This window comes from Salvelinus namaycush, chromosome 30 (assembly GCF_016432855.1).
Source record: "Salvelinus namaycush isolate Seneca chromosome 30, SaNama_1.0, whole genome shotgun sequence".
Lineage (NCBI taxonomy): Eukaryota > Metazoa > Chordata > Actinopteri > Salmoniformes > Salmonidae > Salvelinus > Salvelinus namaycush.
In genome coordinates, this window is record NC_052336.1 from 10,789,889 (window position 1) to 10,815,196 (window position 25,308).

The following is a 25,308-nucleotide window of genomic DNA, read 5'->3' on the forward strand; positions in this document are numbered from 1 at the left end:
TTTCTTTCCTTTTTTGTGTTTATACTACATTCCCCTTAGAGCACTGAGTTCCTCAGAGCTGGCAACGTTATCAGGCGTCTGCTAATACTTAGGTGTTTCTTGCTGGGTTGGTTTTTGTGGTGTGAGGTGGAGGGATATTAGGGTTTGGGTTTGTTCTGTCCAGTAGGGGGGTGAGGAGCCCCTCGTGGCTAGTCCCTTTCCTCTCCTAAAGTCTCTCTAGTCCAGGGGCTCCTGTTTTATCCTGATGGGGGTGTTCATGGACATACTCCGCCGGTCCTCACGGCACAGCACGTACTCGCTGAACTGGGAGGAGTCCACCCCGCCGCCGCAGGACGCTGCCACACTGAAACCCTTCTGGAACAGACGCTCTAGAACCTGCAGGGACAGAGCAACAACAGAGGTTTAATCAATCAAATCTATTCATAAAGCCCTTTGTACATTAGCAGCCACAAAATGCTTTGCAGTAACTCGACCTAGACCCGAAAGAACAAGTAGAGAACAAGCACAGTGGCCAGGAGAAACTCCCAAAGGGTTAACACAGACTTATCAATAATAATGACCTTGTCCACCCACCACCTCCTCATCAATCGAAGCACATTTACTGGTGATGAGTCACGTATACAGTAGCACATGTCACTAACCCAATCACATAGATGGATATGTGCCGGAGGGGCGGTCGGACGTCATACTGTCTCTAATATTCATGGTGGTGGGTGGTGTTGAAGGATCTGCTGATGATGATATGAGGGCATGAGCTCAAAGAGATGGAGGGGGTTGGGGGTGTATCAGAGAGAGTTAGCTAGGTGTGTTTGGAGGGAGATGGCTTGAGTTCAGTATATGGAGAGATAACTAGGGCTCCTAATTGGAGTAATGAGCAGTAGGGGTTGAGGAGTGAGGCTGAGGCCTGTAAGATACTGTAAGCTGTGAGGGGCTGTGAGGGGCTGTGAGAGGCTGTGAGGAGCTGTGAGGGGCTGTGAGAGGCTGTGAGGAGCTGTGAGGGGCTGTGAGGAGCTGTGAGGGGCTGTGAGAGGCTGTGAGGAGATGTGAGGGGCTGTGAGAGGCTGTGATGGGCTGTTAGGGGCTGTGAGGAGCTGTGAGGGGCTGTGAGGAGCTGTGAGGAGTTATGAGGGGCTGTGAGGAGATGTGAGGAGCTGTGAGGAGCTGTGAGGGGCTGTGAGGAGCTGTGAGGAGTTATGAGGGGATGTGAGGCGCTGTGAGGGGCTGTTAGTGGCTGTGAGGAGCTGTTAGGGGCTGTGAGGAGCTGTTAGGGGCTGTTAGGGGCTGTGAGGAGCTGTGAGAGGCTATGAGGAGCTGTGAGGGGTTGTTAGGGGCTGTGAAGGGTTGTTAGGGGCTGTGAGGAGCTGTGAGGGGTTGTTAGGGGCTGTGAGGAGCTGTGAGGGGCTGTGAGGAGCTGTGAGGGGTTGTTAGGGGCTGTGAGGGGCTGTGAGGAGCTGTGAGGAGCTGTGAGGGGCTGTTAGGGGCTGTGAGGAGCTGTGAGGGGCTGTGAGGAGCTGTGAGGGGTTGTTAGGGGCTGTGAGGGGTTGTTAGGGGCTGTGAGGAGCTGTGAGGAGCTGTTAGGAGCTGTGAGGAGCTGTGAGGAGCTGTTAGGGGCTGTTAGGAGCTGTGAGGGGCTGTGAGGAGCTGTGAGGGGTTGTTAGGGGCTGTGAGGGGTTGTTAGGGGCTGTGAGGAGCTGTGAGGGGTTGTTAGGGGCTGTGAGGAGCTGTTAGGGGCTGTGAGGAGCTGTGAGGGGCTGTGAGGAGCTGTGAGGGGCTGTGAGGAGCTGTTAGGGGCTGTGAGGGGTTGTTAGGGGCTGTGAGGAGCTGTTAGGGGCTGTGAGGGGTTGTTAGGGGCTGTGAGGAGCTGTGAGGGGTTGTTGGGGGCTGTGAGGAGCTGTGAGGAGCTGTTAGGGGCTGTGGGGAGCTGTGAGGAGCTGTTAGGGGCTGTGAGGAGCTGTGAGGGGCTGTGAGGAGCTGTGAGGAGCTGTTAGGGGCTGTGAGGGGTTGTTAGGGGCTGTGAGGAGCTGTGAGGGGTTGTTAGGGGCTGTGAGGAGCTGTGAGGAGCTGTGAGGAGCTGTGAGGGGTTGTTAGGGGCTGTGAGGAGCTGTGAGGGGCTGTGAGGAGCTGTGAGGGGTTGTTAGGGGCTGTGAGGAGCTGTGAAGAGCTGTGAGGGACCCGTGATGAATGAGGAAGAGGGAGAATATGCCCCTGACTGGATAATGGAGCTGGAGGGAGAAAACTGAGATGTGAGAGGGATGGATGCACGTTAGTGAGGCTCAGATTTTTTTCATTTCCTGTAATCCTTCTGGGTTTTTTAGGAGAGGGAGTATCTCTAAATCCCAATGTGAGGAGTGCTGTGTATTTATATATTCCCCAGTTCCTTTAATGGAGTGTTGCAGCATATGGAAATGAAAGGTCTCGCTCAGGGCTAGCTTCCCTCTCTTTATATTGCCAGATACGAAGTCAGAGACGAAGATCACGCAAAATACATGCGTTTCGCCTGTTGCCCCAAATAAACACACACTCGCACACACACACACATACACATACACACACACACAAGTGAGGCCTCTCTAATTGCGAGAGTGGTGGCCCCATTGGAGGGCTAAAGCGGGACAATTAGTCCTGGTGGTTGAGCCATGCAGCCTCCTCAGTCTAGGGGTTAGGATGCCTGCTGAGGAATTCACAGATCACACAGACCGATAGGACTTGTTAAACAGGCCTGCTCAACTATTAATGGCTGGTTTAAACACCCCCTACCACCTCGCCCTGCTCCCCCCCCTGCCCTGATGCAAAAACAAGGCAGAGAATGCATCCCAAATTACACCCTATTCCCTATGTAATGCATTACTTTGACCAAGGCCCATAGGGTTCTGGTCTAAACTAGTGCACTATATAGGGAATAGGCCAGGGGGCCAATTGGGACACATCCTGAGATTAAATGTGGGCCAGCAGCATTTTTCTTCTTTCACCTAACTAACTCCAATAACAATAACTACCCCCTCTCCCTCTCTCTTCTCCTCCCCTCCCCTCCGGAGCTCTGTGACGATGACGGAGTCAGTAATTTCTGGGAAAGAGAGGCGGCAGACGGCTGATGGTGAGCTTAAGAGAGGCACTAATTAAGAGACCTGCCGAAGCATCAAACGAACGCTCCCCAAATCCACGACAGACGATGGAGAGGAGTAACGATTATGGAAATTATATTACACTCCCTGCTTTGATCATTGCATCACATTGCATTTTCACCCCATATCTTTTTTTCTTTCTTTCTTTTTTTTTTTTTTTTTTTACATATGTGAGACTCTGTCACGTTAGGCGACGCGTTCAGTCACAAAGGAGAGTAGGGTCGATCAATAAAGATACTCTTAATTAAAACATTTTGATAATGAGGCATTATTACACTGTAAATACTGTATATTGCATTTAACCTCAAAATGTCATATTGAATTTCAACACATTGATCTTTGATTCAAAATGACAAATGTTCCAATGTTTAAGTGTCTTTAACCCTTCTTGCTGTAAATAAGGTATTGGCTCTTTCACAGAACCCAAAACTCATTTCCCAGGAGTTACAGTGGTTTCTGAAAGTTGCATAGTTGCATACAGTTCTTCACTGTAGCAACACTTTCTGTTCCCCTTTTTCTGACTCTATGTTTGAAGCTCAGAATGTGAACAAAAGCATTGCCTTACTTCATCCCCTGTGCACCTTCATAAACGTAGCCTACTGTAGCTTACTAAACTATTCTCACTGTTGCAGGGTTGACTTGGCTGCAGAGGGATCAGCCACTGTCACATTCAACCCCCACCCCCCCTGTACAGCATACAGGGACATCACAGCGCTGCCACTCAAACCTGGGGTCGCCATGGGGATGAGCAGGGGATACGCATCAAGCTCGCTCCACTAACCTCCCAGCATCATAACGGAACAGAACACAGTAGAGACACAAGAGAAGCCGGTGAGGCAGGAATCAAAGTGGATGAGCCTCATGGCTGGAAACAGAGCGTCATGTAATATTGATGGCCACCGGAGTGCACACACACACACACACACACACACACACACACACACACACACACACACACACACACACACACACACACACACACACACACACACACACACACACACACACACACACACACACCGGAGTGCACACACACACACTGGGGGTTGGTGGGGGTCTAAGTCTCCAGTTGTCTGGAAGTAGGGCTGGGGGTTTAAGTCTCCAGTTGTCAGGACGTAGGGCTGGGGGTTTAAGTCTCCAGTTGTCAGGACGTAGGGCTGGGGGTTTAAGTCTCCAGTTGTCAGGACGTAGGGCTGGGGGTTTAAGTCTCCAGTTGTCAGGACGTAGGGCTGGGGGTCTAAGTCTCCAGTTGTCAGGACGTAGGGCTGGGGGTCTAAGTCTCCAGTTGTCAGGACGTAGGGCTGGGGGTCTAAGTCTCCAGTTGTCAGGACGTAGGGCTGAATGTCTCAGTCTCCAGTTGTCAGGACGTAGGGCTGAATGTCTCAGTCTCCAGTTGTCATGACGTAGGGCTGAATGTCTCAGTCTCCAGTTGTCAGGACGTAGGGCTGGGTGTTTAAGTCTCCAGTTGTCAGGACGTAGGGCTGGGAGTCTAAGTCTCCAGTTGTCAGGACGTAGGGCTGAATGTCTCAGTCTCCAGTTGTCATGACGTAGGGCTGGGGGTCTCAGTCTCCAGTTGTCAGGACGTAGGGCTGAATGTCTCAGTCTCCAGTTGTCATGACGTAGGGCTGGGGGTCTCAGTCTCCAGTTGTCAGGACGTAGGGCTGAATGTCTCAGTCTCCAGTTGTCATGACGTAGGGCTGGGGGTCTCAGTCTCCAGTTGTCAGGACGTAGGGCTGGGGGTCTCAGTCTCCAGTTGTCAGGACGTAGGGCTGGGGGTCTCAGTCTCCAGTTGTCATGACGTAGGGCTGGGGGTCTCAGTCTCCAGTTGTCAGGACGTAGGGCTGAATGTCTCAGTCTCCAGTTGTCAGGACGTAGGGCTGGGTGTCTCAGTCTCCAGTTGTCAGGACGTAGGGCTGGGGGTTTAAGTCTCCAGTTGTCAGGACGTAGGGCTGAATGTCTCAGTCTCCAGTTGTCAGGACGTAGGGCTGGGGGTTTAAGTCTCCAGTTGTCAGGACGTAGGGCTGAATGTCTCAGTCTCCAGTTGTCAGGATGTAGGGCTGGGGGTCTAAGTCTCCAGTTGTCAGGACGTAGGGCTGGGGGTTTAAGTCTCCAGTTGTCAGGACGTAGGGCTGAATGTCTCAGTCTCCAGTTGTCAGGACGTAGGGCTGGGTGTATAAGTCTCCAGTTGTCAGGACGTAGGGCTGGGTGTCTCAGTCTCCAGTTGTCAGGACGTAGGGCTGGGGGTTTAAGTCTCCAGTTGTCAGGACGTAGGGCTGGGTGTCTAAGTCTCTAGTTGTCAGGACGTAGGGCTGGGGGTCTAAGTCTCCAGTTGTCAGGACGTAGGGCTGGGTGTCTAAGTCTCCAGTTGTCAGGACGTAGGGCTGGGGGTCTCAGTCTCCAGTTGTCAGGACGTAGGGCTGGGGGTCTCAGTCTCCAGTTGTCAGGACGTAGGGCTGGGGGTCTCAGTCTCCAGTTGTCAGGACGTAGGGCTGGGGGTCTCAGTCTCCAGTTGTCAGGACGTAGGGCTGGGTGTCTAAGTCTCCAGTTGTCAGGACGTAGGGCTGGGGGTCTAAGTCTCCAGTTGTCAGGACGTAGGGCTGGGGGTCTAAGTCTCCAGTTGTCAGGACGTAGGGCTGGGTGTCTAAGTCTCCAGTTGTCAGGACGTAGGGCTGGGGGTCTCAGTCTCCAGTTGTCAGGACGTAGGGCTGGGGGTTTAAGTCTCCAGTTGTCAGGACGTAGGGCTGAATGTCTCAGTCTCCAGTTGTCAGGACGTAGGGCTGGGTGTATAAGTCTCCAGTTGTCAGGACGTAGGGCTGGGTGTCTCAGTCTGCAGTTGTCAGGACGTAGGGCTGGGGGTCTAAGTCTCCAGTTGTCAGGACGTAGGGCTGGGTGTCTAAGTCTCCAGTTGTCAGGACGTAGGGCTGGCAGTCTAAGTCTCCAGTTGTCAGGACGTAGGGCTGGGGGTCTAAGTCTCCAGTTGTCAGGACGTAGGGCTGGGGGTTTAAGTCTCCAGTTGTCAGGATGTAGGGCTGGGGGTCTAAGTCTCCAGTTGTCAGGATGTAGGGCTGGGGGTCTAAGTCTCCAGTTGTCAGGACGTAGGGCTGGGTGTCTAAGTCTCCAGTTGTCAGGACGTAGGGCTGGGGGTTTAAGTCTCCAGTTGTCAGGATGTAGGGCTGGGGGTCTAAGTCTCCAGTTGTCAGGACGTAGGGCTGGGGGTCTAAGTCTCCAGTTGTCAGGACGTAGGGCTGGGTGTCTAAGTCTCCAGTTGTCAGGACGTAGGGCTGGGGGTCTCAGTCTCCAGTTGTCATGACGTAGGGCTGGGGGTCTCAGTCTCCAGTTGTCAGGACGTAGGGCTGGGTGTTTAAGTCTCCAGTTGTCAGGACGTAGGGCTGGGGGTCTCAGTCTCCAGTTGTCAGGACGTAGGGCTGGGGGTCTCAGTCTCCAGTTGTCAGGACGTAGGGCTGGGGGTCTCAGTCTCCAGTTGTCAGGACGTAGGGCTGGGTGTTTAAGTCTCCAGTTGTCAGGACGTAGGGCTGGGGGTCTCAGTCTCCAGTTGTCAGGACGTAGGGCTGGGGGTCTCAGTCTCCAGTTGTCAGGACGTAGGGCTGGGGGTCTCAGTCTCCAGTTGTCAGGACGTAGGGCTGGGGGTCTCAGTCTCCAGTTGTCAGGATGTAGGGCTGGGGGTCTAAGTCTCCAGTTGTCAGGACGTAGGGCTGAATGTCTCAGTCTCCAGTTGTCAGGACGTAGGGCTGAATGTCTCAGTCTCCAGTTGTCATGACGTAGGGCTGAATGTCTCAGTCTCCAGTTGTCAGGACGTAGGGCTGGGTGTTTAAGTCTCCAGTTGTCAGGACGTAGGGCTGGGAGTCTAAGTCTCCAGTTGTCAGGACGTAGGGCTGGGGGTCTCAGTCTCCAGTTGTCAGGACGTAGGGCTGGGGGTCTCAGTCTCCAGTTGTCAGGACGTAGGGCTGAATGTCTCAGTCTCCAGTTGTCATGACGTAGGGCTGAATGTCTCAGTCTCCAGTTGTCAGGACGTAGGGCTGAATGTCTCAGTCTCCAGTTGTCAGGACGTAGGGCTGGGAGTCTAAGTCTCCAGTTGTCAGGACGTAGGGCTGGGGGTCTCAGTCTCCAGTTGTCAGGACGTAGGGCTGGGGGTCTCAGTCTCCAGTTGTCAGGACGTAGGGCTGGGGGTTTAAGTCTCCAGTTGTCAGGACGTAGGGCTGAATGTCTCAGTCTCCAGTTGTCAGGACGTAGGGCTGGGTGTATAAGTCTCCAGTTGTCAGGACGTAGGGCTGGGGGTCTCAGTCTCCAGTTGTCAGGACGTAGGGCTGGGGGTTTAAGTCTCCAGTTGTCAGGACGTAGGGCTGGGGGTCTAAGTCTCCAGTTGTCAGGACTTAGGGCTGGGGGTCTAAGTCTCCAGTTGTCAGGACGTAGGGCTGGGTGTCTAAGTCTCCAGTTGTCAGGACGTAGGGCTGGCAGTCTAAGTCTCCAGTTGTCAGGACGTAGGGCTGGGGGTCTAAGTCTCCAGTTGTCAGGATGTAGGGCTGGGGGTCTAAGTCTCCAGTTGTCAGGACGTAGGGCTGGGAGTCTAAGTCTCCAGTTGTCAGGACGTAGGGCTTGGGGTCTCAGTCTCCAGTTGTCAGGACGTAGGGCTGGGGGTCTAAGTCTCCAGTTGTCAGGACGTAGGGCTGGGGGTCTAAGTCTCCAGTTGTCAGGATGTAGGGCTGGGGGTTTAAGTCTCCAGTTGTCAGGACGTAGGGCTGGGAGTCTAAGTCTCCAGTTGTCAGGAGGTAGGGCTGAATGTCTCAGTCTCCAGTTGTCAGGACGTAGGGCTGGGTGTCTAAGTCTCCAGTTGTCAGGATGTAGGGCTGGGTGTCTAAGTCTCCAGTTGTCAGGACGTAGGGCTGGGGGTCTAAGTCTCCAGTTGTCAGGACGTAGGGCTGGGTGTCTCAGTCTCCAGTTGTCAGGACGTAGGGCTGGGGGTCTAAGTCTCCAGTTGTCAGGATGTAGGGCTGAATGTCTCAGTCTCCAGTTGTCAGGACGTAGGGCTGAATGTCTCAGTCTCCAGTTGTCAGGATGTAGGGCTGGGAGTCTAAGTCTCCAGTTGTCAGGACGTAGGGCTGGGAGTCTAAGTCTCCAGTTGTCAGGAGGTAGGGCTGAATGTCTCAGTCTCCAGTTGTCAGGATGTAGGGCTGGGAGTCTAAGTCTCCAGTTGTCAGGACGTAGGGCTGGGTGTCTCAGTCTCCAGTTGTCAGGACGTAGGGCTGGGGGTCTAAGTCTCCAGTTGTCAGGATGTAGGGCTGGGTGTGAGTGACAGGTAGAGCAGACTCAGAGTAATGTGGTGCTGCACGGAGGGAGTCCTACTTTGTTTAACTATACATGGCCATTAAAATGTGACAAGGCGCACCGCTGTTTCTACCTCATCTTCATTCTCCACTTCATCACAAGCATCAAAAGACCTATTAGAAAGTGGTTGTCTGATCACACCAAAGTGTTCCATTTCTAGGGGGGACAACTGCTGCCTTGTCTAAGAGACAAGTTCACAATATAAGTTTTATAGTAAAGGTTTGACACAGGAGGGCCAGAAATAGTGTTGGTAGCTAAGTTTATCATGTGCTCTGTGTTTTTTTCCCGGAAGGGTGGTGATGGAGGTGGTGATGGTAGTGGTGGTGGTGGTGGTGGTGATGGCGGTGGTGATGGTGCTGCTGGTGGTGATGGTGGTGGTGGTGATGGAGGTGGTGGTGATGGATGTAGTGAGGGTGGTAGTGAGGGTGGTGGTGGTGATAGAGGCGGTGGTGATAAGGGTGGTGGAGATGGTGGTGAGGGTGGTGGTGATGGAGATGGTGGTGGTGGTAGTGTGGGTGATGGAGGTGGTGGTGATGAGGGTGGTAGTGGTGGTAAGGGTGGTGGAGGTGGTGGTGGTGAGGGTGGTGGTGGTGGTGGTAAGGGTAGTGGAGGTGGTGATGGAGGTGGTGGTGGTGATGGAGGTGGTGGTGCTGGTGGTGGAGGAGGTGGTGGTGATAAGGGTGGTGGAGGTGGTGGTGAGGGTGGTGGTGATGGAGATGGTGGTAGTGTGGGTGATGGAGGTGGCGGTGGTGAGAGTGGTAGTGGTGGTAAGGGTGGTGGAGGTGGTGGTGGTGAGGGTGGTGGTGGTGGTGGTAAGGGTGGTGGAGGTGGTGGTGGTGATGGAGATGATGGTGGTGGTAGTGTGGGTGATGGAGGTGGTGGTGGTGAGGGTGGTGGTGGTGATTGAGGCAGACTGCAGGTTTGAGCCATGTTTTCCCTGTTACTAGCTGACCCAGTATGGATTGATAGGCTGGCTATGTGACATGACGTGTCAGAAAGAGTGGCTGGGCCATGTAATGTCCTCGGCCCTGGCAGCTCTGGCAGTGAGAGGGGACAGGAAGGACAGGGGCCGTCTCAGAGTAGTGTTGCTGTCAGGGTGATGAAGGAAGGATTGCGTCTGGCTTGATCACAGTGCTCCATCACTGTGATGTACGGAGGTGGGTACCGGCTGGCTCCTGCTTCGGGACTGTGTGTGTGTGTGTGTGTGTGTGTGTGTGTGTGTGTGTGTGTGTGTGTGTGTGTGTGTGTGTGTGTGTGTGTGTGTGTGTGTGTGTGTGTGTGTGTGTGTGTGTGTGTGTGTGTGTGTGTGTGTGTACACCTCTGTGGCTATTTAGCTAAATGTTTTCCCATGGCTCTACATCACAGGTGGTTTGCATTATTCCCCCTAAATTCCTTTCATGACTGGAGGAATGAATCGTTCACTCACCAAGGTGGGGTTGTTTATAGGTTTTCTATTACATTGGAGTTGGCAAGAACGATTTCTCAGACAGAATGAGTTAGTAAGCCACCCAAAATCTTTTTGGGGATTAATTATAATGAATGTACTTGCCCTTGTACCGGAAGAGAAATGCTGTAACTAAGGGCATCAGATGACTCTGTATTTAAAACTGAGACTGAAGAATCCAAACCAGGGCAACATGTAAATACACAAGTTCGCAACACTATTTTCCATCTCTTTCTCAAAACTTTCTCTCTCTTTTTCTCTTCTCTTTCTTCCTCTGTAGGCAGGGTGTGGTTGCATTCCCTTGGGTCGGGGTCCAGGACTGTAATCAGATCACAGGCACATTGTCTGGCCAGGTAAGATGAGGATTATTCTCATAACCTTCTCACTCCTTCATGCAACAATGACACAGGACAGGATGAGGAAGTTGTTTAGAAAAATCTCCCCTTACACCAGAAAACACCTCCATCTGCTCTCTGTTCCCCTCACCTACAGCAGCTCTCTGTTCCCCTCACCTACAGCAGCTCTCTGTTCCCCTCACCTACAGCAGCTCAATGAGCCTATCTGCAAACCCCTGCAGTGTGCTTGTGTGTGTGTGTGTGTGTGTGTGTGTGTGTGTGTGTGTGTGTGTGTGTGTGTGTGTGTGTGTGTGTGTGTGTGTGTGTGTGTGTGTGTGTGTGTGTGTGTGTGTGTGTGTGTGTGTTTGTGTGTGTGTGTGTATGTGTGTGTGTGTGTGTGTTTGTGTGTGCGCGTGTCTGTGCGCATGCGCGTTTCTCTTAAAGGGGTCAGCCCAGAGAGAGAAAGAGCCCTGCCGCGAACAACACCTCCCCATCCGGGCAAAGGCTATATGTTGAGACAAAGCCCTCTAGAGCCCCACTGTGTCCCTCATTCACTAACACAAACATCACAAACAGGTAACCCTGAAGAGAAGGCAGGCTTCCGTTTCTACCAGCGCAAAGTTATTCACACGCTGTCTGAGTCCCAAATTACACCCTATTCCCTATATAAGGTGCCATATTCCCCACTATGCAGGGCATATGGTGCCATTTGGGATGCAGACACTGAATAATGGGGTTGGTTTCACCTCAGCTCCACAGAGAAACAGTGAGTCTGTGGGTTTGTTTCACCTTAGCTCCACAGAGAGACTGTGAGTCTGTGGGTTTGTTTTACATCAGCTCCACAGAGAGACAGTGAGAATGTGGGTTTGTTTCACCTCAGCTTCACAGAGAGACAGTGAGTCTGTGGGTTTGTTTCACATCAGCTCCACAGAGAAACAGTGAGTCTGTGGGTTTGTTTCTCCTCAGCTCCACAGAGAAACAGTGAGTCTGTGGGTTTGTTTCACCTCAGCTACACAGAGAGAGAGCGAGTCTGTCGGTTTGTTTCACCTCAGCTCAACAGAGGGACAGTGAGTCTGTGGGTTTGTTTCACCTCAGCTACACAGAGAGCGAGTCTGTGGGTTGGTTTCACCTCAGCCCCACTGTCTGTGGGAAAGGCCTGATAATGAAAACTAAAATAGGAGGGATCCTTCCCAGTCCATTTGAGACAGATGTACGGCGCACACTGAGACCAGACTCGGCGGTAAACATAGTGGGAAAATGTTGTGTTAGTTGATGCGGCCAATTAATTATATTGCAAGCCATTTAAAAATCTATAAAAGAAGTATAAACCGGTTTAGGCTGTTTGAGAAATTGTAAGTATGGTATTAAAAAATGCAATACGTGTATTTCAATCTCCCCGGGCGGTGTTATATTGGAGTCTTTTTAAAAAGAGGAGCTGTGTCTTAAAAAGGAGTCAAACGTAAATTATGCATATCATTTTTTTTCACCCCTCTCATTTTTGCGAGAAGGAAACATGGCCGCAGTGCAGGCAGACAGACAGTGGAGAGGAGACAAGACTTTGTCCCGCTGCTCAGGCAGCTAGGCAGCAGCCCCGGAGGTGGTCTCTCACATTGGCAGGAGGGCGGTGGAGGTGTCAGAGCAGAACGCCTGCCTGGCGTGTTGGGGGTAGTGTGGGGCATGCTGGGCGCTGGGTGAGGCTCCTCTATGTGTTGATCTGTATGGCTATTGGCAATGAGGTGTTGATGATACCATAGAGCTGTGGTGAGAGGCTGCTCTGCTCCTTAAAGCCTCATTCAAACCTTGGAGAGGGAAGAGTGCTTTCTGAGAGGAAGATTAATATTATTTCTGTGACATACGCCTACAAGTGGCTGAAAAAGCATGTCACTATCTCCGAACATCTTAAACAAATTCACTCTAAATCACATCAGAGTAACTATTATCCCATGTGAGTTATGATGAGGGGTTGTTGCTACAGAACAGTCATCTTGTCTGTGGCTACACGCAGGCTACAAATCATGTCACATGCCTTTACATGGGCATTTCAAAATGGAGTCCTTGTCCTGTAGATCACCAGTGATGACTTTAGAACAGTCAACAGTCAACTTCACACCTGTAAAACGTGATACACCACTATACCCACTTTAAACCCTGCTCCCTCAAGACTATAGGAAAACAGAAGTCACAGAGGCCCTCTGGGGTTTACATCACCAGGAAGAAAATCTTCTAGTGATGATTAAAGATGGCTGCCGACATACATGCACAGACAAAACGGTATCTACCTGGACAGAGTTGAGCCTGCAGTAGCCGTTGAGGGGGAAGCGGATGACGTGCGTGGGGTCCTGGTTCCAGCCGGCGTTCACCGAGTTGCACATGACGTCTCCAGTCTCGGGGAAGATCTCCTCGATGAGCACCTTCTCCCCGCTAAGGGCGATCCTCTCACCTAGGTCAGGCGTCACCCGCACCACCAGGCAGTCACAGGGCTGGGCCGTCCTGCGCTGCTCCCTCTCCTGCTTCCAACGTTCCAGCTCCTTAATCATGGGGGACAGCTGGTAGTACCGAGCCTCCTCGTACAGCAGGTGGAACTCCTGGATGGGACAGGATCGGAAACATGCACAGACACTCAAATCCAAGTAATTTTCATGTCAGACCTCTTTGTCCTTTTCACGCCACTTCAATACGAAGTGATTTTCTTAGCAAGTTAGGAGAGCATTTTTGTTAACAATAACCCTTTCCCTAACCTTAACCTCAGACTCCTAACCTGCTACGTTAATTCTCCTAACTTGCTGTGTAAATTCTCCTAACCTGCACTTCTGTATCAAAGTGGCTTTAAAAGAGTGTATTTTATAGTCCCTCATATTAATCTCATGGTATTTCCTGGTTACAAATGATCTCGGTTAGGCCCACATTGAACGTTAAAATATCTCAGATTGAAGAATAATTCACTGGTAAACCAGATCAGTCTCCAGTTGTTTACAAGAAAGGCCTGTATTGTTTTATATTACCAGAACCACAGCCATGCTAACCATGGCCATAGCTGCAATCAGCCAGTCACTCTCTACTCCAACAGTAGCTGGTGGCAGGGCTGAGTAATCCTCTAGCATGTTGTATTGAGCTCTACTCTATAGAGGCCTGTGTCAGTGAGGCGAGGCGAGGCTCAGTGAGCCCAGGCTGCAGTGATGTGGGATGGGATGGTACATTCCTGTGTGCAGACAGTCTAGCTGCAGCAGATTGCCTAGCTGCCTCCCCCCCTGGGCTGTGCTTGCTGGGGGCCATTTGCCCCTGCGCTCTTGCCTCTAATTTCCCACAAGACCAGATGGCACCATCGTTCAACACTACCATAGAAAATACCAGGAAGACTGAGGAGGAAAGGCAAGCTATTGGTAGTTAGCTAACAGAGGGGAGGTGAGGGGAATATATATGGGAGAAGAAGTGAACATGAGGATAATTATAATATAAGCCATGGTTGATTTTTTATGCATGCTTTGCACAGAGGGGATTTTATGGTAATGTCTAATGTGAATAGTGGCCCGATGTTAAGCTCTGATATCACACTTTTATATTGTGTCAAATGAGTATTGTAAATGTGCTTGCAAAACAATGAGTGATTGATTTAGCTACCGGAAGCTCTAGCTGGAAATTATACAATTCTAAGTTGCTACATTTATGGTAACTGCATTCCTAAAAATGTTATTTGATGTATTTCCTGTACAAAGGGTAGGTTAAAAATACACAGAGGTTAAGATAACGTCGTCACAAATCTTGGACCAGCACTGTTGCTAACTAGCAGCAGCATTGCTAACTAGCATAGCTGGTCACATTGTTGAAAAGAGCTATGAGATATTAGAATCCTGTTGTCTTAACAATTGTCATCTTCAACCTAGCACAAAGGCAAACAATATTTCCCATGACATAATGAGTTGCCATACCCTCCATGTATTTGGTCGGTATCAGGACCTTCTAATCATTCTCTTTATGAAAGAATCTGGTTCAAGAGAAAAGTTGATGATCGCAGTGTATTATAGTCTTTATGCACTTATAAAGTAAGTTAGGGTTTGTGCAGAGGAAAGAAAGAGAGAGTGCCTGTTTCAGTCTGACTGCATCATCATTGGCTGTGGGTGTTGGGTGCTAGGGGTGCTGGGGGAACCAAATCTAAAAAGAGTTTTCCCTCGCCTCTCCAGAACACTGCTGGGTACAGAGTATGGTACGGCAATAGCAGCAAACAGCATATTATTAACCCTGCCTGGCTCAGTCAGGATAGAAGAAATAGCCACTTTCAAATCCCCCTGCATGAAAAACCCTAACATGAAAAACCTTCTGCTTCTTTAACCCTCATTCAACCCCCCATCTGAAAACCAGGAATGGCCCAAAACCAACTCTAGCTGAAGCAGGCGGTGACGCAACACATCTTAAGCCGACATTCTAATATTTAAGATTACAGAATGTGAAGAGGTGGGTCGGTCACTTTTTTTCTCTCCCTTCTCTTGGCCCTTCTCATTGCGGCTGACAAAATACATAAAGAGACGTTCCCCCTTAGGGGTGCTCTCTGTATCGAAGTGTAGCTCCTCATCCTTCACAGGTCTGAAGCCAGAGATGGATGTGTTTTTAACAGGGGTCTGTCTGCGAGGCACTTTAGTTATCCTGAGCCTGAGCCGGGCAGAACAGACAACAACAGAATAATCCTAACGTAATGCTGAAGTGAGGATGAGAGGGGAGACAGGCCCAACAGCTCTGTCTTGGCTGTATGCTGCCAGCTCCAAGAGACAATCTATCCCACAATCCTGTGTCCAGACAGGCCGGTTGAGTTCCAAAATAATGATCCAACCTGATCACCCACTGGCAAGGCAACATCGCAGGGAAGGATGGAGGGAGAATGGAGGGAGGGGGGGTGGAGGGAGAGCAAAATAGAGAGATGGGGAAAGAGCGACAGAGAAGGAGCAGACGGAGAGAGATTATCTTGATCCAAAACAGGAACAAAATACTTTTTACAGGTAACTAAACCAACAAAATTAGAAGTTACCTTCTGCACTGTCATTTGACATGGATATGGCAATACCACTGACCTATATGCAGTGATAATGAACAAGACGATAATGAATGTGAAATGGGAAATTAATTAGCCATAATATTACAATAACAGTTTGTCTAGCACTGTGAGTGACTGAGAAATCTACTGGATCGTACTGAGAAAGATAGAACTTACTCTTCATTGATAAAATAATATAATTGTAACATGCAAAAACACACCAGAATGGTCAAGGACCATCACCTAATTTGACTGAGCATTGCTTACACACTTTGTGATTCATTGTAGTCTGAATAATGTCTGAAATATGTCATGTGGAAAGCACATTAAGGGTGAATATTGTATTACATCTACTGATATATGCTGAATATTTGTTACTATACTGCTAAGCAGGCTTTCACATTGATTTAGCTAAACACATAGCATGTTGGCTGCCAGCAGCAGAAGAGACCCAGGCCTGGGGCAACGCCAACACTGATTGTGTTCAGATAAGAACATGCTCAAGTCATCCTAACCATATTTGCATTTTTTTTTAGAGTTCACACAAATGCTTGGCCCTGAGAGTTAGCCAGGGGGATCTGCCTCTCCTCTACTCCCCTTAGCCAGAGTGATGAACTACTCCAAGCCCACAGGGAAAGAGATGGAAATGTGGGTATAATAGGCTGAACTAAAAGGGATCCGGATGGACAGGAACAGATGGAGCACTGAATATGCTCTCCTTAGACATCATCAACCGGAACTTTACATTTTACTAATTGTGTTTTAGATCGATCAAAGTTGTTATATCACAGAAGATTTGGCCTGAGTCCATGATCGAGCGTTGGCCTGAATCTTTGCTCTGTTACTAAGTAGAATAACTTAGTAACAATAATATGTGTATATTTCCAGAGCCGGTTGTTGTGCTAAGCCAAGCGCATCCAGGAAGGAGTCTCCTCATGCGCACTCTGAAACAGGAGACAGGTGTGTGCAGCCACAGTGGGCTAACATGGACCAAAGTCGCTCCAGTTTCCCAGATAGAGCACTGTATAAAAGTGTGTGTTTTTGTGTGTACGTGTGTGTGTGTGTGTGTATGTGTGTGTGTGTGTGTGTGTGTGTGTGTGTGTGTGTGTGTGTGTGTGTGTGTGTGTGTGTGTGTGTGTGTGTGTGTGTGTGTGTGTGTGTGTGTGTGTGTGTGTGTGTGTGTGTGTCTGTAGACATCCCCTACAGTACACTCCCTCCCCACACATTCCCCTCTGTCAGAATCAAGACCACATTATTCTCGCCTCCTCTAGTATTCCTACTTCCCTCTCAAGCCCAGTTCCTTTAAACTGTCATGGCACTCTATTGAGAGCAGAGAGAGAGGCAGTGGCTGGGAGACTGGGTGGTACTGTCAGACTGGAACAAGTGGAACAGGGGCTATACAGCCTGTTTCACCTGGCCTCACCTCTATAGAAATATATTTTTTGTGAGAAACAACAGCTCTGGGCTTTGTTCACATCACAGAACAATGTTATGTTTTAGACCGAATTTTCACCTTTCCTCCACTGTATATTAAAGGTTCAGTCTGGGATCTTAAGCACTTACAAATTTGTAACATATTGTACAAATTGCATTAAAAAAAATATATATATATAATAATTTGCAATTCGTAACATATCAAATTCAGAACTACTGGCTGAAATTATACAAAACCTTCAAAGCATCACTTTAATGATAAATCAGTGGGGATTAATTTGATTTCCAATGTTTTATTAATAAAAAAAATGACTGCTGATATTGAATGTGAATGTAATGTTAATAATGTTTACAATATAAATTGATAGATAGTGAAAACTAACATGTTGGACATTCTTCTCAGATGAGAGGGAAGTTCAAACTTTGAATCAATCATCTATCCTTTGTATATCTCTACACTGTGTGAGTTCATACAGCGCACATACTGTACACATGATGCTATGGTGTGCAAATACAAATCATCATGTACCTTGAAGTCATCTGGGAGAAGCAGTTTGCAGGTCCTGAGGAAGCTGAGAATGTAACGGAATATTTCTCCATCCCTGTCGATGAAGTAGTGCTGCTTCAAGCTGTCCAGCACGATGGGCTCTGTGCCATTAAACAGACGGCTGATTCTGGAAATTGAATCACACACACACAAATAATGGAATGAGGTTGAGTTGAGCGGCTGCCTTCAAACAATTACCCTCCATTTATTTTTTCCATTTTATTAGCGCTAAGTCTGAAATGTATTAGCATCCTGGTTGAAACAAAGGGCTTAAGGCACATTTCCTGTGTTCCAGGCCTGTTTGAAGTGTCCCTTCTGTTGTGTGATTAGGACAGCATACAGTGTCTCGGCCAGTACTTACAGAAATGAATGTTATGGGTTCAGTTTAAAGCTCGATTACTAAAGGGTAAATAAAACATTTACCTGGGGTTTGCTACAATGAAATATGATATATATTTCTCTATAGTGTTTGAATCCATGATGCTCTGATGCTCATACTCTGATACCTATTTGTGTTTTAAATACAAATGTTCCACTGAATTATGTATTGATTTGGTTCATTGTTGAAGACAAGTAAGAGCCCAAGTGTGACTATTACACCTCGTGCCATTCACTATAAAAATCAGCATTCACTCAAAAAGTAATTTCTCTAAAATCACTGACGCAGGTTTCCCATTAGAATGCAGAACAACAGAGGGAAGTTCCATGAATTATGGACATAACTTCTAAGTAATAAGACACCTGTAGCTTGCCAAGCATCCATCCATAGTCGGCCTCTCGAAATGTAACCAGGAGTGAATAAAGAGCCTGGCTAACACTGGAAATTGATGTAATCTGTTAGCTTTCATCCCACCATATACTGTCGATACGATGCCTTGAGATATGGTTGGACAACTACACATTTCTCTCATCTCTTGTGAGGTTGTCATGGTACAGGTGTAAGATCTTAATTTGATCACCCTGTTGCAGGAGAACTTTCCTGCAATGCAGGAAATTAAAAATGTGTAGTGTATTTGACGTTTACAAAGGCTTCTGAAGTTTGTAATTTCCACGTTTAAATTTTAGACTTGATTTTCCCTTACAAAAAAAATCCCTTAATTATAATCCACATAATAATTCACATTTCCTGTTGCTGCAGGATTCTTTTCCTGATGTAGCAAACTGGCCCAAATTAAGATCCTACATCATTAGCTACTGTAGCTCTCAACCATTAGTTCATTCATTTCACCTCAGATCTGCACTAGGTGATAATAGCTATAGACCTGGAAGGAAGAGAAATAGGACTTTTATGTTGGTCATTATTAGAGACATGATTGACATGGTGTCTCTATCACAGTTTTCTGTAGAAGTGGCAGTCCAGGTTGGAGTAACGTTTAAAATGGTTTCACTGAAACATTTCCCTCCTCTCTCCCAGAAACAGCTCTTGGCAGAGAGAAGGCTTCTCTGTTATCATTGTTTTGATGTAATCAGCTCTCTAATCATGCTAACAGCTTTTAGGTCAGCTGAGTACAGTTATACCACAAAGAAAATCACCAGAAAGTCTCATTCTCACAAGCTGCTTTCGCCCAGTGACTGTTAAATCTTGTTATAAGACATAACACAAGAAAGAGAGATGCTATGGGAATCTCTACACACACACAGCTGTATAACATTTTAGTAATTTAGCAGACACTCTTATCTAGAGCAACTTACAGTAGTGAGTACATGCATTTTCATACTTTTTCATACAGGTCCCCCATGAGAATCGAACCCACAACTCCAGCATTGCAAGCACCATGTTCTACCAAGTGAGCCACACGGGACCGTTTTATAGTTTTGATTTTATAGTTTAAATTTCTAAAGCGAATTGCATTTACTTTCCATTACAATCCTTTGCTTTGTAAAGACACACACAGTGACTGTATCAAAGGGCTTCATCAGGTATAGACTGAATCCTATCATGTAGAATTTGCCCTGTTTTTCCTTTCCTGTTAACTGTTTAAAGAGAGCCAGTTCAAAGATGCTTTCCCTCTCTTTCTCTCCACTCTCTTTCCTTCCTCTTCTCTCTCTCTTTCTCTCCACCTTGCCCCTCTCTCTTTCTCCCTTTCTCTCTGAAAATCGATGCAAAATGCTTTATAAAAAACCAATACTCATCTCCCTGTTATGCCCGAGGTGTTCCTTTCTCATATGGTCTTGCAATTCTTCCAGCTAGAATTTCACCATACCCCTCCAGGCTAACTCTGTTTTTCATCTCCACTTTTTTTAAAGCAATTAAAATGCTGCCTGTTTTTCTTTTCTTTCTTTCTTTTTCCCTCTCCCATTTCTGTATCTCCCTCGGTCTCAGTGTTTCCTTTTGGTAAATCACCGATTGGGGGCCCTCAACACCTGAAAGATGGACCCCCGCCCTCACCCAGCTTTGTTTCTGTCATGTCAGACAGGTAGAGAGAGAGAGAGCTATACACCATCCTGCCTGCCTGCCTGGCTCAGAGAGAGAGAGAGAGAGAGTGAGGGTGAGGTAGGGAGTGAGGGAGGGAGGGAGACGGTGATAGAGAAAGAGAGAAGAACAGTAAGTGAGAGAGCGAGAGCAAGAGAGAGAGAGAAGGGCAGAGTGGGAGTTTGTGAAGGACAGGAGCGTCTCTGATCTCCCATCCCAGCGGTGCTGAGTAGAGGCAGCGTGGTTGAGCAGGCTGTAGGTAAGCATCTCATGGACCCACTCATGTCAGACTAACAGATTAGAGTCTGAAACTCATGGCTAGGGATGTGGTTGGGTCAAGACACGTGCAGCTTTTCACTGTCTCCAAAATGAAAGACCTGAGCTGTCTTCAATAGATTCCCAATTAATTCAGACATACATTGCAGGACATCTTACATATGTCTGTGAAAACAAATGCCCAGAGAGTGTGTTTGGATGAATGTATCAAACCCAACTTCAAGGGTGTACACTGGCTCTGTGAATAGATTTACAACTGGGTAGGGAAGTCCATTGTCAAGTGTACACAGAAATTAAAACTGAATGTTCAAAAATTACTGAACTCTTGACTATTTCGAACTTTAATGAATAATGTTGTTCATGTGTAAAAGGCATTCATAAAGGGGAGTAATAGTACTTTTAGAGAGTGGTATATTGAGTGAAAGTAGAGTGCGTTTGGAGAGTGGTATATTGAGTGAATGTAGAACAAGTGGTATAGTAGCACAGTACAGTGGTTTCCAAACTGTGGGGGTCCACCCCCCCACCCTCAAAAAAAAAGAAAATTGTAGAATGAAATTTTGAAATTGGGTAGTGCATCATCAGTATTCCTCTTGTCATGTCAGTCATTGCATACCTTAGAGAGATATTTATAACTTGTCAGAAATGTCCAGATCAACTAGCCCATGTCAGCTAAGGTTTTTTAGCTAGGTTTTTTTGCCCATAGATTTTGTTGTTGTCATGTTTGACTCACTGAAATATTACATGAATACACATTAGACATGGCAAAATGTGTAGAATTGCAATAAAATTAGCTTCATACCAGAAAATGTTTCTCTCCACCAACAAGAGGAGTGTGAACAGTTTGTGTCATGAACAGTGCTTGTGCCCATAGACATGGGGGGGTCCCGAATGCTGGAAGGGGGGCATAAGTGAAAATGTTTGGGAACCCCTGGCATTGTAGACAGTACCAGTGATGGCTGCAGGTAGTTAGAGCGTTGGGCCAGTAACCAAAAGGTTGCTGGTTTGAATAGCCAAGGTGATTTTTTTTTTTTTAAGCTATATTATATGCCATCCCTCATAGCTAATGGAAACAAGAGAAATTGTCAAAATAAGTAATAACTTGTGTCAAGGGTCATTTCAAAATAGTTTCCTTGTCTGTGTAATATTCTTCTCATTTACTTTCCTCAGCCTCAGTAGAATGGAGCTCTGAAGCTTATCTCCTTAACTGTGAACTCCCCAGAGCGGGTATCAATGTTTGATGACCCCTGTCCCTTAATGCAGTCTGTTCAGAGGAAGATGAATACCCAGACATTAGTTACTAGACTAAGTTTCTCTACGCACTCTGCATTATTAACGCAGCAATCTATTAAAAGTAATCATCAACTTACAATTCTTTGAACCTTGTTCTTTAATTGTCAAGTTTCAGTGGATCATGAATGGCGGACTAGGACTAGACTCCTCCATGCACACCACACCGGATGTCCTCTAAAAAGACTGAATATAAGTCTGGTTATTGCAGTATAATTGTTTTGCTTTCTGTCAGCCATTATCCTAATTCACATAAAAGGGCTCCTCCTCCACTGGCTCCAGAGGAAAGTGAACCCCTGAGGTAGACTGTGTGGAACACTGAGGAGGCAGATAGAGAGAGAGAGAGAGAGAGAGAGAGAGAGAAAGAGAGAGAGAACTGGCTCTCACATACACAGTGGTATCCTGTCATTACTTTTACTGTAAAAGCACTGCTACTCCCTACTATACAGCATGTATGCTACATTTGTATGGCTTTTCACCCTCGTGTATAATGTATGTGCAATGTGTAACATCATTATGCAACATCAATATGTGAGAACAGTGAAGGCTCCTCAGAGGAAGAAGGGAAGGGCCATTGTCCTCAATGAATTTCATAAAACAGAATTTCATAAAAATAAAAATGGTAAAACATTAAAAAAGTTATTATTTTTAGATAAAACTATACTAAATATATTCACATCTCACCAAATAATTGATTAAAACACACTTTTTGCAATGAAGGTCTACAGTAGCCTCAACAGCACTCTATAGGGTAGCACAACGATGTAGCCGGAGGACAGATAGCTTCCATCCTCCTCTGGGTACATTGACTTCAATAAAAAACCTAGGAGGCTTATAGTTCTCAACCCCTTCCATAGACATACACAGTAATTATGACAACTTCCGGAGGACATCCTCCAACCTATCAGAGCTCTTGTAGCATGAACTGACATGTTGTCCACCCAATCAAAGGATCAGAGAATGAGTACTGAAAGCATAAGCTACAGCTAGCTAGCACTGCAATGCATAAAATGTGGTGAGTAGTTGACTCAAATAAAGAGAAAGAGAATAGTTTAACAGTTAAACAAATACATTTCTTCCAACATGAAGGAGAAGCAAGAGAGAGATAGAGAGAGGGATTTAATCATTTTCACTTTCAATTTCACTTACTTAGCTAGCAAATGCAGCTAGCTAGTTTAGCCTAACACAACACTGGAACTCTTCCAAGTCAAGGTAAGCTTTTGATTTAGTTATTTATTGCCACCGGGGACCGCCAGTGTAAGTGCTAAACTGCTTACTGACTGTACACTGTAACTTTACTGCATGATTGTAGTGGGTTTACTAACGTGTTAGTTCTATTACCTATGTTGACTATGACGTTACTTTAACTAATATGGTGACAACAATGTAGGCTGTGTGTAGCGGTTATGATATGGTTTGGCTTGGAAAGGTTTTTTCGCCTGGTCACATACAGCTGATGTGTTGTGCATTGAAGTCCACAAGCGAAGGGAAAAGGTGAGAGGAGGAGAGCGCATAGATGCGAGAAGGAATACAATCTGGCTGCTAGGAAAGTCAACTGTTTTTACGCATGATCAGAGGGGTATTCATTCTGCCGATTCTGTTGAAAAACGTTTCTTAGCAAACAGAACGAAACAGGGATAAACATATCTAAATTTGTCCAATAGAAACTCTTGTTTGCAACTGTTGCAACTGTTACACCCTAGATCAGCTAGATGCAGGCAAGAGTGTGCAAGGCGGTATTGAAAGTGTCACTGTCTGTCCATGTGTCACTGTCTGTAGCCTCAAATTTTTCTCTCGACCTGTGTGCACCAACGTTAGAAACTTTCATTCATAGGCTAGGTTGTAGCAACCTCATAATTGGTATAGGGAAAATAGTAGTCATCCAATATGCTGTAATACAAATAAGGCCATGTTCATTAAAAAAACGTCCTCCCTCGTCTTAAACGGCACCGACCGCCACTGTGTGAGGTACATGGTAGTGTAAAAGTTACATGATAAATAGTATAAACATAAGTGTAAAACAACACGGTATAATTTGCATAATGTACATCCGGGTATATGTGTGGCTGTGCAGTGAGTGTATATGAAACAACCAGTATTTGAACATCTGGAAAGTCATCCAAATATATAAACTATTGATTTACTGAAATTCAAATTCTAATGTCATAAAACGGTGGGTAATGTGCACATAATGCTAGTAATAACAAAAACATTCACTCAGGTATTGTGTACCTGCAGTGTCTTGTCCTGTCTTGCTGTCCAACCCTCTTAAATGAACCAAACACACAGCTTATAGTAAGGACAGACATGACATAATGATACCAAGGATAAACAATGGCCTATTATAGGCATGGAGATTTTCTCACAACAAGATAAATCATGCTCGTTCATGGACATAGAAAACAAAGTAGTTGACAGTGATTTCCTGTCAGAGCTGTGTGAATATCCACGGCTTATGTTGATACTTTTCCTCTCAGCATTTCCTTAGATTTTCCTACAAACTGATGTATGTTTACCTTGGCTTAGCTGAAACTCTGGCTTCAAGTAATAGCAATTGACTAGAGCATGTAGCTCATGGAATATATAACATAAGGGGTCATTTCTATAGAAAGCATGAACTAACTTCAGCATATACTATTAGCTTTACTATAAAGTTGCATGGCTGGTTTTAGTTGCAAATCATTTGGACATGGATTAGAGATGGTTTTAGATAAATTGGTTTTGTTATTATAATGGGGAAATAACAGCTGACATTTTCTCTCTCCATAATGTACAATTCAAGTGCATAAACCTGTAGCATCATTTCAGTGAATAAAAGAGTCAGCAACTGCAATTAACACATTTCCATGTGTTATAAACATGTTATAATCAAATACAATTCAAATGAGGCCATATGGAGGTTAGGCAATCCAATATACAATATCAAACTAGAGAGAAACAATCATTAAAGCAATCAAGTATATCACTGATATCAAAAACTTATAATGAGGGGTTTGGAGCATCATGTCCTATCAAAAGTGTTACTGAGCACAATGACTTATTTAAGTTTATGGTGGGAGACAATTTCAAGTACAATATGTATCAGTAGGCTACACTCCTATATTAAAAATGTTCAAAATGAATCCTGCAACAAAAGCACCTTGGGTGGCACATCTTGGCACTGTGGATAATAAACGAGTCAAACACATTTCACTTATTGAATGAGAATATCCGATTCCTTACCTTGAGTCTGGGTATTTGGTGAGAGTAGCCAGGCTACTAGTATACATGTGTCCCCCGACGTCAATGTGAACCGGAGCATTCGACTTTGTCAGTTGAGCCGGTAGAGGGATTCCTTGTGTGGACATAGGAGATACCGGGGACCGGGTCAAAGACAGTCGTGACATGCTTCTTCCTTCCTGAAAACAAGTAAATGGAAAAGCCATAGACATCATAAATGACTCCGGTCTCCAGAAAGTCTGTATCATCCACCAGTGAGATCCTGATCCTTATCAGATCACTTCCATGTCTGTCTGCTCGCATATTTAGCTACAAATTATTGCCATCGTTCTAATGAAGTATGTTTGCATCTTTTCATTCAACGCCGGAGGGCAGGATAGGAGGATGATTATTACGGCTCCCGAAAGAGGAATGCTAGGTGTCAGCCTCTAGGGGGATAAAACAAACTGCAATATTCTAATTAAAGGTCGTGTTATGTGTTAGACGTGATATGCTCAGACACACCAACCACCAATCTGAGAATACGGAATCCAGGGCATTTGTTCCCGATTAACTCTGTTCCTGAACCAGATATAAGAAAACATTCATCCCTTACAAGACTGTTGTGTTGTTTCTTTATTTTAACCCCACACAATAATGTCCTATACATGTAAATTAAATAAAAAAAGTTACTGGTGCATCAAAAATAGCATCTCATATCATAGGAGTCAAGGTAAATTATATGTATCAAACACTATAAAACATAACAGGACCAACCAAGATGTGAAGACAAACTACTTAATAACTCTATAATATCTGTCATGAAAATGTATGTAAATGTACATGGTCAGGAGTTTTAATGAATTGCTCGGGAATCCTCCAATGA

At 46.5% G+C, this 25,308-nt stretch overlaps 1 protein-coding gene across 1 annotated transcript; it reads right to left on the bottom strand.

Annotated features, from left to right (window-relative positions):
* Positions 1-216: 216 nt before the first annotated feature.
* On the bottom strand, positions 217-24,622 carry LOC120024865 (BTB/POZ domain-containing protein kctd15). Its single transcript, XM_038969198.1, has 4 exons — positions 24,447-24,622; positions 17,231-17,375; positions 12,524-12,829; positions 217-375 (listed from the first exon to the last, which is right to left on the bottom strand). Exons 1-4 carry the CDS (start codon positions 24,608-24,610, stop codon positions 217-219), a joined length of 774 nt encoding a protein of 257 aa, XP_038825126.1. The 5' UTR covers positions 24,611-24,622.
* Positions 24,623-25,308: the final 686 nt, after the last annotated feature.